This window comes from Cheilinus undulatus, linkage group 2, assembly GCF_018320785.1.
Source record: "Cheilinus undulatus linkage group 2, ASM1832078v1, whole genome shotgun sequence".
NCBI lineage: Eukaryota > Metazoa > Chordata > Actinopteri > Labriformes > Labridae > Cheilinus > Cheilinus undulatus.
The window spans coordinates 46674082-46692257 of NC_054866.1; the positions used below are offsets into that span (position 1 = coordinate 46674082).

General features: G+C 38.4%; 1 protein-coding gene across 1 annotated transcript; it reads left to right on the plus strand.

Moving 5' to 3' along the window:
- Positions 1–836: 836 nt before the first annotated feature.
- On the plus strand, positions 837–17961 carry ppp5c (protein phosphatase 5, catalytic subunit). Its single transcript, XM_041808761.1, has 13 exons — positions 837–1053; positions 6069–6310; positions 8283–8430; positions 8646–8767; positions 8842–8907; positions 9023–9121; positions 10391–10496; positions 10735–10877; positions 13872–13959; positions 15523–15563; positions 15679–15857; positions 15951–16032; positions 16803–17961. Exons 1-13 carry the CDS (start codon positions 957–959, stop codon positions 16863–16865), a joined length of 1476 nt encoding a protein of 491 aa, XP_041664695.1. The 5' UTR covers positions 837–956; the 3' UTR covers positions 16866–17961.
- The last annotated feature ends 215 nt before the right edge of the window (positions 17962–18176 follow it).

Sequence of the window (18176 nt, forward strand, 5' to 3'; positions counted from 1 at the left end):
ATAATGCATATTTGTGTTGTTTTGATAGGAATGGTCATTATTTTGGTTGGAATTAAATATGACCATTCCTTGACTTTACAATTGACCATATTTTTGCTAACCTCCATGAGTCCCATATGTTGCTGGGCCCCAAAAAGCTCTCCTTTTTACCCCCCTATGGGTGGCCTTGGTTATAGTCTCCAACAACACTGCTTGGTTTGATTCCCTTCACAGTGATGGTGCTGTTAACATGATGAGTATAAAAATAACTATTATATACAATTAACGGTATATAATTATCATAATAGGTCATATTTGGGTTTAGCTCTATTGTTTACCATTTCAAGTTAGCAAATATCTAAATAAAGGGATAACAGTCAACAGTTACATTGGACTTGGAGGATAATAATTAAAGACTCAGTTGCTTCTCTTGTCTGAATATCTGTGTTTCAGTACTAAAATAGATGTTTCTTCTTTAGAGATGTTATTTAAAAATAGAAGTGGTGCACATTATTTACACTGTTCCAATTATCAGGAAAATGTCCTATTCTAAAAACAATTACATAAATCTTTTTACTTTTAAAGACATAAAACAATCGTGAAAAGACAGAACACCTATGACAGCCACACTAAATGTGAAAAAATACGGTTGCCCTGTCCTATTGTCTGTTTAGCACGCATACTCGAGTGAGTTATCAAAAAAATGTCAGGTTAACCTGAATTCTACCGGACATTTGTCTTTGCCAAACTGAGACCAATTAACTTGATTCTTGGTGGAGGTGTTTTCGTAACGTTTGTTTTTAACACACTATTTGTCGTATTTAACCAAGAAATACTCACCTCTAAAAACATTAAATTAAACCAGTCTTAGCAGTAAAACGAGGACATACACCAACAGTTTTCTTTCTTTGTCAGTTTACTCGGAAAAGATTCTGAAACATTCGAGAAACTTTACGACCTTTGCGACTGTCCAGTCAATGGCGAACGACTCAGAATACGGCAGTAAGAAGAAGATGGCGGAGGGAGGTAATGATGCTGAGCTGCTGAAGGAGAAGGCGAATAAGTACTTTAAAGGTAATTTGGCACACCTGTCAAGTCAATCGCTGTCACCAGCTGTTAAGAGCAGACAAATATGTTTCCACTAATAACAGCAGCGTCATGAACATGTTCCTACAGGCTCTAATAGAAGCCGGTGGCTAACGCTGGGCTAAGCTAAAAGTGCTGTGAGAGCGTGCTAACTGTAAACCTCATTCATTGGATTACGACTGGACTCTGGGCGAGCTAGCAGCTATAATATCAGCAGAGATGTAACACATGCCGTCACGCCTGTTTAGATAAATGCTCCGATAACCAGACCTTTTCTGTGTTTTGACCGCATTGTTCATCTGTGTTTGTGCTCATTTTTGATAACGTTAATCAGAAGTGTTTTCCTGTTATTTCGGTGAAACGACTTTAATCGAGTTTAAGACTGAAATCACAGATTGTTCTGTTAGCTAACGAGCACAAAATAGCAGCAAGGCTGGGTTTCGATTTGTAGAGAATCACGTTATATAATAATATATTTATATTTTCTGTACCAGGTTACTTGAATCATTGATTTCTAGAGAATATTTCATTTTGAGATAAAACAGTCTGCCCTATTAATTAGTAATGTATCTCCATACTAGCCCCCGAAATCAATCATCTTAAGACAAGCGTCATAAACGTACGGAAGAGTATTAGGGCCACTGAAAAAAAAATTTTTGAGACAAATTTTTTTTTTCAATTGTGAGAAAAAAGTCAGAATTCTGAGATTAAAGTCAGAATTCTGAGATTAAACTCAGAATTCTGAGTTTAAAGTCAGAATTCGGAGAAAAAAGTCAGAATTCTGAGATTAAAGTCAGAATTCGGAGAAAAAAGTCAGAATTCTGAGATTAAAGTCAGAATTCTGAGATTAAAGTCAGAATTCGGAGAAAAAAGTCAGAATTCTGAGAAAAAAGTCAGAATTCTGAGATTAAAGTCAGAATTCTGACTTTATTCTTCAAATGAGAAAAAATTCTCAAATGTTTTTTTCTCAGAATTCTGACTTTTTTCTCAGAATTCTGACTTTAATCTCCGAATTCTGACTTTTTTCTCAGAATTCTGACTTTAATCTCCGAATTCTGACTTTTTTCTCACAATTGAAAAAAAAAAAATTTGTCTCAAAATCTTTTTTTCAGTGGCCCTAATACTCTTCCGTATAAACGGAAGTCTCTGTTGTTAAATGATTTGTCTATTTTTGATTGATATTAACCATTGTGTTTTTAAGAATCGCCGTTTGAACACTATTGTTACTTCTTATTAAGTTTTATTTTAAGGCAAAATCATAGATATAGAGGCACAGTTACTTGCACTGAAATAAAAGTAAAAAGAGGGAGATACACTGTAATACGGAATGTCATATGATTTGGTCATAAAAGTTAAGAAAATAATGAAGTGCTTCTGATTAGTGCTGGGTTACATGGTCCAAAAATCAAATCTTTATATTTTTATCTGATTTACAATACACAATTTATCGCTCAGTATTTTTTTCTGTAAAGAAATACCAAAAACACACCGACAACATATGCACATGAAAAATGACAGAAAAATATACTACCTGTTTGTGGGGGGAAGGATTTGACTAATTTTTGGCCTCGTAGTTGTATTTCTTTTCTTGAATCAGCTCATTCAACTTTGCTCTCACCAATGAAAATTTCCAAGGAAATATTATTTTTTGATGAAAAATACATACAGTTGTAAACATTATTGTGTTTACCTTTACTTAATTAAAAAAAAAATTCTCTGTCTCTAAAACTTGATAAATTTCCCACTCTGCAGGTTAAAAAAAGCTTTCTGAAAGGCCAGCTAAAGGGTACTATGGACTGGGAGATGTAGGTAGACATGGGAAGGAAACTTGTTGTGCCACAGGAAATAGTTTGCTCTAGTTAAAGAACTGTCAAAGTTCTACGGTCTGCCAGTCAGTGTATAGTTCATTTTATAAAGCTGACTATCCCTTTGGAGGATTCTGTGGAGGAAGCTTATGAAAGGAAAATGATATGCAGATTTAGGAGCAGAAGCTGAACAGCAAGGATGGCAAGTTAGGGTCTGGCCAGTAGAAGAGGGGTGTAGAGGGTTTGTAGCAAGGTCAGCTCGTTCATTGCTTAGAGAGCTGGGAGTGCAGGGACAGAGTTTGCAAAAGACACTTAAGGAGATGTCAGATGAAGCAGTTCAGGTCAGTCAGTGGATTTGGATAAGGAGGGATAATGCTGGCTGAAGGCCGAGTAATGGGTGATGGTTGTAAGTATGAGTCGTGCTTGGGTAGGTAGAGAGGGGAAGTAGAGCATCAGCTTTGTCCGGCCTTCCCCCACTCTCTTGCTTAGCTCTCTCCATCTCATTTTCTCTTGAGTACCCTTTTCAGTATCATGTGTAATGTCAGTGATAGGAATAGTAGTCTTGTTGTAGCTTTAATTATGAGTTGTGTTAGGGTGGGTAGAAAAGGGACGTAGAGCGTCAGAGCGCCTCAGTAAGGGCACCTCACCCCAGCTCTGCTTCCTCCACCCTCTTGCTAAGCCTGGGACTGTTGAAGGTGCCAGTGCTGTTTGGGCTGTGATAGCCATGTGGTAGGGTAGGGTAGGTAAGAAAGAGGATGTCCCTGTGTTGGCACGGTGGGCCAACACAGGGACATCCTCTTTCTTACCTTGACTTGTGGAGGCGAATAGTAAGAATTTAACTGGGTTTAGGGACTCGCTGAGTGCTTATCCCTTCTGTAGAGTATGAGTATCCTCTGTTTGCTTACATACTAACTTAAAGTGCCTTAACTGAAGTGCATAGTTATTTGAAGAAAGCTGGAATTTTGCAAAGGCATTTTCCTCATCAGTTAGGAGTTTACAGTCTGAATGACTCAGGGTGAAAATGCTGCTTCTCATCTTCTGAGTCTGCATTTAGGAAGCAGATACAACAGTCAGAAGGCAGCCCTGGAACAGTTCATGACATAAGCTCCCTATCAGTCTGTCATCTTTTTTACACCCTTGTGTTGATATCATTTAGGTAGGTGGAGAAGTTGCTGTGATGTACTTTGTGCTCCTGCCCTCTTGTCTTGGGAGGAGCAGTCCTCATACCCAGCGGTGATACAGATTGAGAGACTGACTCAGACTCAGCTGTGGCAGTTGAGAGATTTTACAGTGCTGAGGATATACTAAATTTCCTCATCCTCCTGGGATGATGTGGCTTTCTTCACTATTGCAGCAGTGTGCTGACCAGGTAGGGTCTGCTGAGAGATGGACCCCTAGATGCTCACCGCTTCTTATTTCCACCTCAGTCTCTTTTATGAGTTTATATTCTCAAAATTCTCTAGGTTCAGATTTGAGATACCTAGAGTCCTTGTTATTTCTGTTCCACTGATGAGTCAGAGCAGTAGTAAGAGACAGGCTGTCTGGTGCTGGACGAGTAGGCTGCTGCCTGTCTGGTATACTGAATATAATAAGCAACAGATTGTGCCACCACCTACTCAAATACAAAACCTTTTTGTGTTTGTGCCAGTGAGATTATGTCAAAGAGGTACATTGTGGTTTTGCTCTATTATTGGAAAGTACCTGTGAACTTTCAAACACGTTTGTTGGTTGTCTATCAGTAAAGAAAGACTTGTCTGAGTCTTTTATTTGTAACTGATTTGCAGGTTGTTTTAAAAATGATTCAGCCATCAAGTACAAAAGAATGGCCAAAGTGGGGGAAATCAGTTATTGCAAACTTATCCACACACTAACATTAAAGGTCACATAATTTACCCTTTAAGACAAGTTTATATTGGTCTTAGAGGTCCCTAACATATGCCTGTGAAGTTTGTTGCAGAAAAAATACTCCGATGTTGGATTTTTGCATGTCTAAAAACCCCTCTGTTACAGCCCTGCTCAGAACGACCTGTTTCTGTGTCTGTGGCTTTAAATGTTCCTGAGCTACCCGACTCTGCCCCTCTCCAGAAGTTGATGTGGCTTAATGGATCAGGAGAGGAGGGTGGAACTTTCTTCCAAGCAGGGAGGGCCAACCAAACCTGGGGGGTGGGGCTAACTCCCCACACGATATCATGAGGGGAAAATCTGAGAACGGCTTGTTTCAGCACACATTTTCTGGTGAAGAAAGAGAGGGGGAGAGGGAATGGATTTTTCTGATTCTTGGGGGGATTGTGGACAGGCCAGGGGCACATGGATACAGTAGGCTACCTGTATAAGTATCAACCTTCTCCTTCGTCATAGTGAAGAAAATTGAGGATTTGAGTCTTTAAAAATGCACAGAGATTGATTTTGACTATGAGTGCTGTTTAAATGAACAGTTTGAGCCATGGCTATACAAACATGAACAATGTGTAAGCAGGGATATTCATAACAAGATGATAACTAGTTATACATGTCAAAATTGACCTGCATCATTTTTCATTTTGTGACTTTCAATCAAGTAAGACTTTTTTTTTTTTTACTGTCCTGTATTTTTTTTTTATCAAAGCTATCCTCAAAATAATGTAAATTCTCATCTTGTTTGATTCTTGTGAACTCAGTTTTTGGCATCATCTCATAATATCACATCTGTTTAACTGTCTGTCTCCAGTATTGCTGATTTACTGATGTCCTCTAACAAATGTAATTCTTACTAGTAACTTCTCTCAGATGACATCACCCTGCCCTGCTGCAAAAATAAATGATGAGTAAAGTTTAGCACTTAGGACTGAATCATTTAGCTGTGATTATATACAGAGTATGATCATGGTACTGCTCTTGATATGTTAAATTAAACATAATAAATGTGTTCTATTTAGAGTAACATTTCATTTGGTTGTTGATTTTACATTATCATTCATTTATTCAATTCATATTATGTTTGGGTTTTCAAACACTGTAAATAAAAGTCAACAGAGTGCACAGAGGTTATCTTGTAATCTTCTAGCTCTTGTTGGCACACTGTAAAAGACTAAACATCCTGTCAGTAATGAACTGGGATTGGAAAATACAAAACATCTGGTTTTAGTAGGTATTAAATTAAGCTATTAGATGAATTCCCTAGAGTCAGGATGTCTACTAATGTAACATTTATGTTTGCAGAAAAAGACTACGAAAATGCAATCAAGTACTACACAGAGGCCTTGGAGGTCAATCCATCCAATGCCATCTACTACAGCAACCGAAGCCTGGCATATCTACGCACAGAGTGCTATGGCTATGCCCTGGCTGATGCCACGAAGGCCCTGGAGATAGACAAAAACTACATAAAGGGATATTACCGCCGTGCCACCTCCAACATGGCACTGGGAAAGTTTAAGGCTGCACTTAAAGACTACGAGACGGTAAGAAACATAGCAGCTTTGTTCATGAGTAGCTGTTATCTGCCATGTGGTCAAACATCTAGAGCAGGGATGGGTAACTGAGAGGGACACATTCAGTTTATTCTCACTGCCATGGGGCCAAATAGTTACAAATTGGGGAATACTCACAATTAAGTAATTATAGGTACTCATATATTTACTTTAAGGACAACTATATAGCTTTCTTCATGCAGATGTAAAAACTAATGCTAAATTTTATCAGCTAAAGATTGAGTAAGCCAGTGTTAACTGCAATGCAAAGAATGTAACACTGGGTATTTTTGTATATTTTACTTGTTTATCTTCATTATTTGTATATACAGAGGCATTTAATAGTGGATACAAAAATATTTCAGCAACAGTTACTGCTGATTAAATCACTAATTTCTTGTAAAGAACCAAACATTTGCCAGTAATCATGTTGTGTCTGCAATACATTTCTGCTATACAGAGGCTTTTCTCTTCAATTTAGGCAGACTGGTTTCAGGTCCAGCCTGTGGCTCTTTTCCTGCTAGTGCTGCGCAATTTGGCAATAATATGCGATTGCAATTATGCTGGACGATATTGCAGTTGCCATTGCGATTACAATATAATACATAAAAAGTAATAAATGGCAAAACATAAATACATAACACATAATTGGTGTCATTAGTCTAGTTGCTTGGTTATCAAGGAAAAAGAAGAGAATAATGATAGTTTTGCAGTATGTATATCTCAGCTCAAAGCATACAAATATTAAGTATCATAAAAAATACATAGGGCAGCACAGGGGTGCAGGTGTTAGTGCTGTTTCCTCACACTAAGAAGATTCCTGGTTTGCTTCAGTCCTTTCTATGCTGTGATGTGTGTGAGTGGTTGTTTGTCTCTGTGACTGACTGGTGACCAGTCCAGGGTGTACCCCGCCTCTTGCCCAGTTACAGCTGGGATTGGCTCCAGCATCCTGCAACCCCAAAAACTGGATAAATGGTGTAGATAATGGATGGAAAAAAGATACAAAACCTGAAGTTTTTACAGTTCTGCTTTCAAAATAACGTCATATTTTCCAAAAAATAAGTAACATTGCATTTCCAAAAAAATACGATTTCCTTCTTTTGAAAGTAAAGGTATTTATACAAATGACAATAGTTGCACTATTGTAAACTTAAAGGCATTTTTGTAAACCTTTCAAGTAATACTGGATAAAATAGTTGCAGCCTTTCATGCAATTTGTAATTGCACAGCCTAAAATTGCGACCATGATAAGAATTATTGTGCAGCATTATGTCCTGTATGTCCTGTCTCAGAAATAAAACCACAGAAGGCACCCCCCCATCCTCCAAAAAGTCCATGTATTTAAAAAAGTTTCCCTATGATTTTCCCAAAAAGGAAAGCTGTTCTGATGTTTATAGTCTTGCTCTTAATGTTGCCTTTCAGTGTAACATCGCAGTCATCCTTTAAATCCAGTCAACGTTACAATCACATTCTAAGTGAAGGCGCTCATTCCCCAGCTAATTTGAGGTCATTGGTTTCTTTTTCAGTTCTCATTATAAGATACATAAATACGCTAAGGCTGTGACATTAAAAGAACCTCTAAAGCTCAGCCAAAATGTAAGAAATTTATTGTACCCAGTAAACCAAGCCCTATGACATCATACAGGAAGAGATGACCCTTACAGAATTATGTGTTACAGCTAAATCCTTATGTTATGGATAATCTGCTAAAATGTAACGGGTGTCACTGTGACCCTCAGAGAATTTTGTCCACAACCGGCATAAATAGAACAAAATATTTATAAAAATACCATATAGTATAACTATTTTACATAATAAGCACATAAAACATTTTAACACTTGTGTTAAAATGCATGTCTTTCACTTTCCAACTTCTCTGGGTGTATTTCCATATGCCTGCCTGAATGCTGGTTGATGGTTAACCAGGATGGTAATTCTTATCGTTTCCCTGTTCTGATGACAGGTAGTGAGGGTTCGACCAAATGACAAGGATGCGAGGATGAAGTATCAAGAATGTAACAAGATCGTGAAACAGAAGGCCTTTGAGAGAGCCATTGCCAGCGATGAGACAAAAAAGTCTGTTGTGGACTCTCTGGACATCGAAAACATGAGTAAGTGTCTTTTCTTAATACGAAACATATTTTTGGATATCTCTAATCATAATGTGCTTTTACTAACATTGTGCAGATCAAGCACTTTATTATGCTTCTAATAACAGAAACTAATGAGAAAATATAAGATGTAAACCTTCTTTTGTCTTTCATGTCCTTTGTTATTTTCCATTACTGATTAAACTCATTTGTTTTTTGGGGTTTTTTTTTTGCAGCTATTGAGGATGACTACATTGGCCCCAAACTTGAAGATGGAAAGGTGACGTTGGCATTCATGAAGGAGATGATGGAGTGGTTCAAAGATCAGAAGAAACTACACAGAAAGTGTGCTTATCAGGTAAATACATGACATACTCTTAGTTAAGTAAATATCACCTACAGTTGGAATTAATCTTGATTCTGCTCTTTCAGATTTTGGTGCAAGTTAAAGATGTTCTATCGAAGCTACCAAGTCTTGTGGAAATAAAGTTGAAAGAGGTGAGAACTTTGGCAATAATCAGCCATTTAGTAAGTCAAATATGTGATTATATGGTGTCTAATCAGAGCATCCCTGATATTTCTTTGATCAAGGCTGTGTTTCTCCTTTCCACAGGCAGAAAAAATAACTATCTGTGGTGACACCCATGGGCAATACTACGATCTTCTCAACATCTTCACGTTGAACGGCTTACCCTCCGAGACCAACCCTTATGTATCCTTTCTTTTTGTCGAGCCATCAGCTTTTTAAAATTAGATTTGTGTTCAGTGCAGTCATCCCCCTTGCTTTATCATTCTGTCTCACCTGCAATTTCCACAGGGTCCATGTCTGCACCGTTTTGCCTGAGTACAGTTTAGCTTTGACCGACAGCATGCATCCTCGCTTTCTAGGCCCGTTTCTGAAGCGTAGTGGACACTGAATGCAGCGCGGTTCATCTTGTGTCTGTTTCTTTTTATTTAGTCTTGATAAGACTAAGTAGGCTGTGAAATTGAATTGACTTTCTGGGTTAAATTCAGTCTTTGAATCTGAGCCTAAGCAGTGCAATCTCAAAATCACAAATTCAAGGGGGAAAAAGTAAACAGCAGCACATTTCTTTGCCTGTATGGGGTTGATTTGCTGCCAATTTGCTTCCTGTTTTAATGTAATGTGGATATAGTGATGGGATAATTGCTCTATTGTCTGTACGTGGTGTTTCATTTTGAAATTTACCAGATGCTTTGTGTGCCCCCTTGTGTGCGTCTTCCTGGTTGCAGGGTTCCTGCAGATCCTTGAAAAGTCTTACAAGGTCTTAAATTGAATATTTGAAATTTAAGGCAAAAAAAAAAGTCTTATTTTTATAAGTGACAGGTGTTAAATTTTCAAGGGCACATTGATTAAGACATCCAATCTTTATGTGACTTTAATCGTTCTTTTTTTGCTTGTGCACGAAACGGCATATGGCATTTCGCTTTTTAATAGAGAAACTGTTTGGACACCTGCAAAAATGTGTCATAATAAATGTCACAATACAGTATATTGGTAGAATAGTGGCAAGAAATTTGCCAGAAATCTTCAAATTTGTGCATTTATGGCCCAAAAATGTCTTGGACTTAGATTGTTTGACACTTCATTTCACTAAATCAGAAAATTCAGCCTTGGTCCGGTGTAACCAGAAATCTCATCTCTTTCATTTTTGTCCATTTGCTGTACATGAGTGATGTTAATTTTTCTCAAATCAGGTCTTAAATTTGATTTTAAAAGTGTGTAGGAACCCTGTGATGGGGTCAGCCAGCTCTGTGCAATTTTACCAGTGTTGGCTCCTTTAAAAATAGAGCAGCACATGCCAGAGACTGTGTGTGTTGGCCACAGAAAACCAAACACTGACTTAAAACGGAACAGTTTGTTTCAGAATGTGTTGGACGGACAGAACGCTGCACAGATGGACTATGTGGAATTTGGGGGTAAAACAACTTGTGTGTCATATTGCTTAACCACTGAATTTAGCTGTTCAATGGTGACTTTGTGGACCGCGGCTCTTTCTCTGTTGAGGTCATTCTCACCCTTTTTGGCTTCAAGCTGCTCTACCCCAACGACTTCCACTTGCTTAGGGGTGAGAGCACTCACAGTGTGCTTGTGCATGAGTCTGTGGATGTGAATGTTGTACCTGCAACATGTCATAAATGTCACATTCAATATGTGCGTTGTCAAAAAGTTCGGAACACAACTGAGTTTAATTTACTCACCTTTAATTTACTCCTGTCTACATAACGTTTTGTATCTTCCTTTTTGTGAATGTTCTTCACTATGAGGTTTTATGAGGATTTCTCAATCAAGACTTTTGCTGACAGGTAACCATGAGACGGACAACATGAACCAGATGTACGGATTTGAAGGGGAAGTCAAAGCCAAGTACACAGCCCAGATGTTCCAGCTGTTTAGTGAGGTCTTCCAGTGGCTGCCTCTTGCACAATGTATCAACAACAAAATACTGGTAAGCAGTGCAGCATTGTAATGAATCTCAGAACCATGCTAATCATTTTGTTGTCATTTTAATTGATTCCAGGCTCTGTATAATGAAAAAAGTTTGGGAAAAAGTCGAAACTTGGAAGGTCTACTTGATATACTGAGCTAAAAAGAACTGACTTGGATTTTTTTCCCATTGAGAGGCATGACTAAAGGGACGGAAACTTACTAAAAGTCATGTGTTTACATTTATATTTACTGAAAGGGATTTTTCCCAGACTTCGGGCCTTCTTTACTGGTATCGTCCTTTGATTTTTTTTTTTAATTTGGTCTTCAAAAGACCCCTAGATATGTTTTAGGCTTGCTACACAATGAGTGATTTTTAAATCTTAACCAATTTTTAAAAGTAAGAGTGGAGGATAGTCAGTGTTGTCAGTTGGCTGCCCTGGTATGCATTCTGTTTTCCAGTGAAAAACAAAATGCGAAAAAGAATATTGAAATTAAATCTTGGCAGAGAAGTTAGTATACTCGTGTTTATGTCCACTACCATATTTATAAGCTGTAAAGTCACAAAACATCCATTTGGTGGCATTTCCAACTCTGCTCTCTCTCTCTCAATCGTTATTGTGGGCATTTTATTAGAGGCTGCCTGATCAGAAATATCAAACATGTTTTATATACACAATTTGAGATCAGGAAGGCTCCAACTCATCCAGGACCAGTGAAATAATTTTAGTGACACACTTGAGGAATATTTGGGCAAAAAATGTTTGTGACAAGCCTCAAACTGGGCCACTGCCTCAGATCACTGGGGGGCAAATTGAGCCCAAAATCTGGCCTAAATAGTCTAGTGTGTAGCCAGCCTGCGGTGGAGTCATTAAGCTGTTCTTAGACTGCTGGGTTTCTCTCACATGTGTTCTTAACTTGGTAAATTCCATATCTTTGAAACCTCATGCATGTTTTTCTTAATTAGCATAGAAAGCTGCAACTTTAATTCACATATAAAGGCATGAGGCTGCAGGGCTGTGTGCAAAACCAAAGTCAGACAAGTTCAAATGGAGAAGCAGAGAGATTTCATTACGAGTAATTTAAAACATAAAAGCAATTATAAACTGGACCTCCAAGTGTCACATCCTGGTTTGCTTCCTGTTCAAGGCCTTTCTGTGCAGAGTTTGCATGTTCTCCCTGTGTTAATTGGTGACACTAGATTGGCCGTAGGTGTGAATGGGAGTGTGCCTGGTTGCTTGTTTCTATATGACATATTGACTGGCAACCTGTGTATTCTAACTTATTGTATATTGCCACCATTTAGTATGTTTTTTCATGACGTGTGTTGCTGACCTCTTGGCCAGGTCACCCTTGTAAAAGAGATCTTGATCTCAATGGGTTTTTTTTATCTGGTTAAATAAAGGTTAGAACCAGTCTAAAGTGTACCCCATTGCTAGCTGGGTTAGACTCCAGCCCTCTGGGACCCCCAGTGGGATAAGTGGTATAGAAAATGAATGAATGGATGGTCTTACTAAGAGAGTACTGCCATTTAAAACAACTTACACAATGCTCTAATCAGACCATGCTGTCAGCACACCAGATGAAACAGTTTGAATCAGGAGGGAAAATAACTATAAACAGGAGAGAGAAACTAATTATCTCATACTTACTTAGAATAATAATGATTCAATGATACTTTTATTTCCAAAAGCAAGTGCTGTAAAAGTCATTTAATACTTGCGTGTAAAGGTTTACATTCTAGTTGTTAATAGGTGTTTCTTACCTGTTATTGTTACAGTAAAACATTTTGCAGTTTAGATCAAACCAGGGGTGACCTGGAATAGGCGGCAGTTAGATGATTCGATTCGGTGGAGTCTGATTTGACTATGAACCTCATGTACCAACCTTATGTAACCAAGATCGTACCATTCTGGCTACATGGGGGTGCTAAGCCTGAGTTTCCTTAGCCAGAATTTGCTGCTCATTGGCTGGTAAAAAGGGCGGAAGTCCAGCAGATAAAAATATAACTGGTCAAAATGTCCGTCAGAAAACATGCAAATGACCAGATAAGTAAATACTGAATACTTGCATATTATATTTTGTGTAACCTAGAAGATATGTTTCGAGAATGCGTTGATATGAACTAAAATTTGCCTAGTCTTACTAAATCTACTGTCCAGGGGTGCTGGGGTTGTTTATCTCCTCAGATGGCAAGCACATGGCTAATTATGTGTGCACGATGACGTCAAAGCAAATGCATCTCTCTGTGCGAGCTCAGTATTGCTGGGAACTATGCAGGGAAAGTGGGAAAGTTTGACCAGAGCTTTCTCGTAAAGCAGAATTTTAATCTAAGTGAGGTTTTCCTGGTTAGCCAAAGGCTTAATATCATATGGAGAGATTTTGTGTCATTGCTGCGAGTAATGAAGAGGCTGAAACATGCTGTCAGTCATTTTGACCGGGGACAAAAAAGTCTAGCGGAAACGCTGTTCAACTATTAGTCAACTAAAAGCAAAATCTGATGAATCAGATTTGACTATGAAAATCCTTAGTCGAAAACACCTCTAGATCAAACATTTCAGAATTAAAATACATTTAAATAAATTTATTTTTTATTATGTGCTAAACTAGGTAATAAACCATACTTTATAATTATATACTGATGTATCAGCACTCAAATTTACACAAAAGTGCTCTGAAGTATTAGTATATCTTTGCTATGAAAAGAATACTAATAGAACTTTAGTAATGTCAGAATCTCCTTGAACTGTTTAAGTGGGCTTCATCAGCAAATTTCTTCCTAAGAATGGTCGGTGGATGTGGCCCAATGCAACTGAAGATGTATTTTTGTTTTTTGTTTTTTTATATTGTAGCTTTTTCTGGTGATATGGTCATGGGTCTGTATTACAGGGAAATGTCCAAAATTCCCCCATAACTTTACTGAAGACTGTGCTTAACTATTTTTGTGACACTTTTTGTCTCAGTGATTTTACTTTATGTGCTATTTGTGCACTTTTAATAAGATTCTGTCTCTCAGGTAATGCATGGTGGACTGTTCAGTGAAGACGGCGTCACATTGGATGACCTCAGGAAGATTGACAGAAACAGACAGCCTCCAGACTCAGGTAATGTTGAATCTGAACTCATCACAAATATCGACCTGTTGTGGACATGTGACTGCTTTGAAGCAGCTCACTACATGGATGGGGGAAATACTTGTGTTGACATTAGGCTACTCTGCATTTTATATGACAATTACATTTGAGGAATATTTAGAAGCAGTAAATGTAACAGAAAGTAAAAATGATAGAACTGACCTACTTTACACAAATGTTTCTATGTCAAATGAGGTGAGTCACCTTGAGGGCACTCAGAGAAACTTGAGTAGACTGGATTGTAATGCATCTGTCTGCATACAGGCAGGGATCTAAAAGCTCCAGCGCTGGCAAAGCTGTGCACATGAATACCTCTGTGTTGAGTTTTTCATTGAAATATCTAAATATGCTCTTCAGAGAAGTATTTAGTGCAGAGCTGCACAGGTACTCTCTTGGCTTAAAGCCTTATTCTGTAGAAAGTCACCAAAAATCACATGCAGGTTTCAGACTTTAACACTGGAGTTTTGTAGCATTAGCATCAGCCCATATACTGCTTTACCTAAAAATGCTAAGATTTGCAGGTATCTTATAGTGAAATTTAAATTTTTCTAAGCTTTCCTTGTACAATATGTGCACAACAAAGATTGCCACACGGAATTTGTGGACAAGAGTTTATTTAGCACTTGCACCCAGTAAGTAACACATAGGGCTTTTCCACTATTCCTTTTGGCCATGCGAAGCCAAACCAAGCTGTGCTGATTTACTTCCACGCCAAGAATGGTCCTGCTCTAGAGCAGTGGTTCCCAAAGTGTGGGTCGGGGGGGGGGTCGGTCGCATGCTGTTGCTTTTCATAAAACAAAGAGAAATGTCACACGATTTAAAATCATGAATTTTATCTAGTATTTTAAAAAAATTATATCAAAATGTCGTTATTAAGTAAGATTTATGCTTGCATGCAAGTTAAAATTACAAAAACGCAAGGTTTGTGCATGATGCTTTGTGCAAGATTTTGTGCTTTATCCCCTTAAGGGAAGATTGTGGCCCCTGATATCTGACAACTTTTTGGGGGGGCCACAGCCTGAAAAGTTGTGGAACCCCTTCTCTAGAGCAGGGCCAAAGCTGCCAGCCCTGCCTCCAAGCACGCTGCGCTGACATCAAAGCAGTTCACAGGTTGCGATTTGCTGGGGGGATTTACCCTATCTGCTTCTGATATCCTGCCCTCTGATGATAAATTTTCAGCCCACAGGGAGATATGCTTTATCCCTGCCTCTGCTCGGACTGACTACAACACTGTAACAGCATTCAGTAATAGCCAATAGTTGCACACGGCCTTAATTCTCAAAATGACGAGCAAAATCAGGATAGACCAGGCACTGATCCATGATTACAATTTTTTCTATACCTATTAATAACAAAAGTTTGACCCTTCCCCCTTCTTACAGACAAAGAAATTCTAGCCTTTTAAATAATAAAATACTGGAGATGTTTGACAGTCTTTAATTGATTAACTGGTGCTTGTGAGGCATACATTTCTCTTTAGAAAGTATATCTAGAAAGAGGTCCATTTTAAAACTTGCTTCTGATTTCCCACAGGTCCCATGTGTGACCTCCTCTGGTCAGATCCACAGCCCCAGGTCAGTTCTCGTTCACCGCATTGATCACAGCATCCTGTAGTTTTTGTGAAAATAACATTCAGTCACTTTCTTAAATTAAGTTATTCATTTCACTCTCTGACTTTTTGACCCACAGAATGGTCGGTCAATCAGCAAGCGAGGAGTGAGTTGTCAGTTCGGGCCAGACGTGACGGAGCGCTTCCTTGAACAGAACAAGCTGGACTTCATCGTGCGGAGTCATGAGGTTAAAGCTGAGGGCTACGAGGTCACTCACTCAGGGAAGTGCATCACCGTGTTCTCAGCTCCAAACTACTGGTGCGTCATCATGCTGACCATCTACAGAGTGCTGACTCAGCCATTGTTATATCTGCTCACTTTAACGGTTGGTTGTTGTTCTGTTTCCTCCAGTGATCAGATGGGAAACAAAGGAGCCTATATCCACCTCAGGGGATCTGACCTCAAGCCAGAATTTCACCAGTTCACTGCTGTGGTCAGTATCATTTATTCTTAGAAAAAAAAATGTATTGTTAATCTTTATTTAAAATCTTGTCAATGAAGGTAGGTATTACAAATAAGTGCTTTTTATCATGATCATACATTTTGGGCATAATAGTTATTTGTTAAAGATGTGTTGAGGTTAGCTCTTTTAACAGAAATCTAATGTTGTCTCATAAAAGCTGGTTTTGCTAAGTGTAGTCTTAACTGCTTATATGAAAAATTAATCCACACACAAGTATGAAATATGTTTTGTATTTTTGACATTGATTTGGGTAAATGTAGGAATGAATCCAGGTAACAATATGAAGTTGACAAGCTGCCATCACTGTGGTGGTTGCTCAGAGTAACATTTGCGGGCTTAAGTGAAAGTTGACTGAGAAATTGAACAATTTTCTTCTTTTACTGTAACTTTATTTTGACGGTGTAAAAGACATCAAGACAAACCTGTGAAATTCTCAGCTTCTCTAATAGTCATCACAAAATTTGACTGAAGAAAAAATAAGGAAGTGAACTATATATTAGCTTTTACTTCATAAAGAGTTTCCTCTTAGTCCTCCTCCACACAGGACTGAATTATTCAGAAATAGATCAAGAAAAGTGTCATTATTGGCCTCTAGAGTGATTTGTAAAAAAATTACTGTAAATCTAGGTGTCTTTATCTCCAGCTAATAACACAGACTAGTTTTTCAGCCTTGTTTAGAAACCTTTAAAGCTCTTTGAATGTTGATGTAATTTTTATCGTTCTGTCCTTTTTCTCTACAGCCTCATCCGAATGTCAAGCCCATGGCATATGCCAACACGCTAATGCAGTTGGGGATGATGTAGAGGCCACACTTACCCGTCTGTGACACTGACAACCTCCCATCTGACCTGAACCATCCCAGCCACCTCACTCCCTCCAGTGCTCGGACATGCTGTCGTTTATGCTTGGCCTAAGGGATCCCTCTCCCTGACAAACTTCCACTAGTTGTATGCAGAAAACACGTGGTGTAGTTCAGATGGGAAGAGATCACTTACACCTTCCCAGTTCCAAACTGGGTGCATTCGTCATTATATCAGTTAAAACTGGAAAGTCCCCATTTCCATTGTCCATCTGCCCTCTTTAAATGTTCCACCACTGGGTAAAGAAGCCAACGTTGAGAATTTCAGATGTCTCCTTGGAGGTGCTTGGTTCTTAAGTGTGTGATATTCTCAGCAGGATAGGATGACTTAGGTGGTATGTACCAAAGATCTGTAATGATAATGATTGTTCAGTTTTTACAAGGAGCACCTTGTGACTCTGAAACCTAGCATTGTACTGTTGGCCTGTGTACACAGCTAGAGAATTGTAAACTGGGTAAAGAGCAGTCTTTCAGTGTTTCTAAACCTTCCTACAGTATGTCAGATCATTTTCCACTTTACAGGAATACAAAATAGAAAAACATGTATGACCCCAGCCTCCATAAATAATAGATTGTTTCTGGGTACACTTTGAACGGTGCTGTTTGCCATTAGTAGTGTTTTTTAGTCGGTTCAGTCATAAAGCTGGTAACGTTTATTTTGCACTGCTGCACTGCTTCCCATTGAGGAAGATACTGCTGCTCTCCATGTTTTCATCCTTGACCGTCATTGTGCCACTCACCTGGCAGCTCCTGCACAGTCTACTCTCCAAACTAGCTTTGGTGTAAGGCGACCACTGATGGCACTGTAGTCATGATTATTGTTCAATAACTGGTGATTATTACCCCAATATGTGGATTTCTAAAGTACATAAAACGTCCAAAATGCAACCCTGTCTTGAAACGCACAGCTGCATTGTCCAACGGCCCTCAACTTTTTAGATAAAGAAGTACACTTATGTGTATGTATATATACTGTATCATTTAAAGATTCCGTGTTATGTTTGGAAAAAAATATTGAATAAAAAAATCAAGTCCAGTGATTTTAGAAACAAGCTGTTCTCTTTATTTCTGTCAGTTTGCCTGGTCAAAAACACCATTATGTAGATCTTTATTAAGAAAAAATGTGGTTGCAGTATGAGCTTTTACATTACACATTCCAGAAATCTAAACTTGTTACAGTAAGTATGAAAATTATTTTTATAAATGATACTTTATCACTATTTTACAGTCAGATGGAACTCAAGCTAGTCATCAG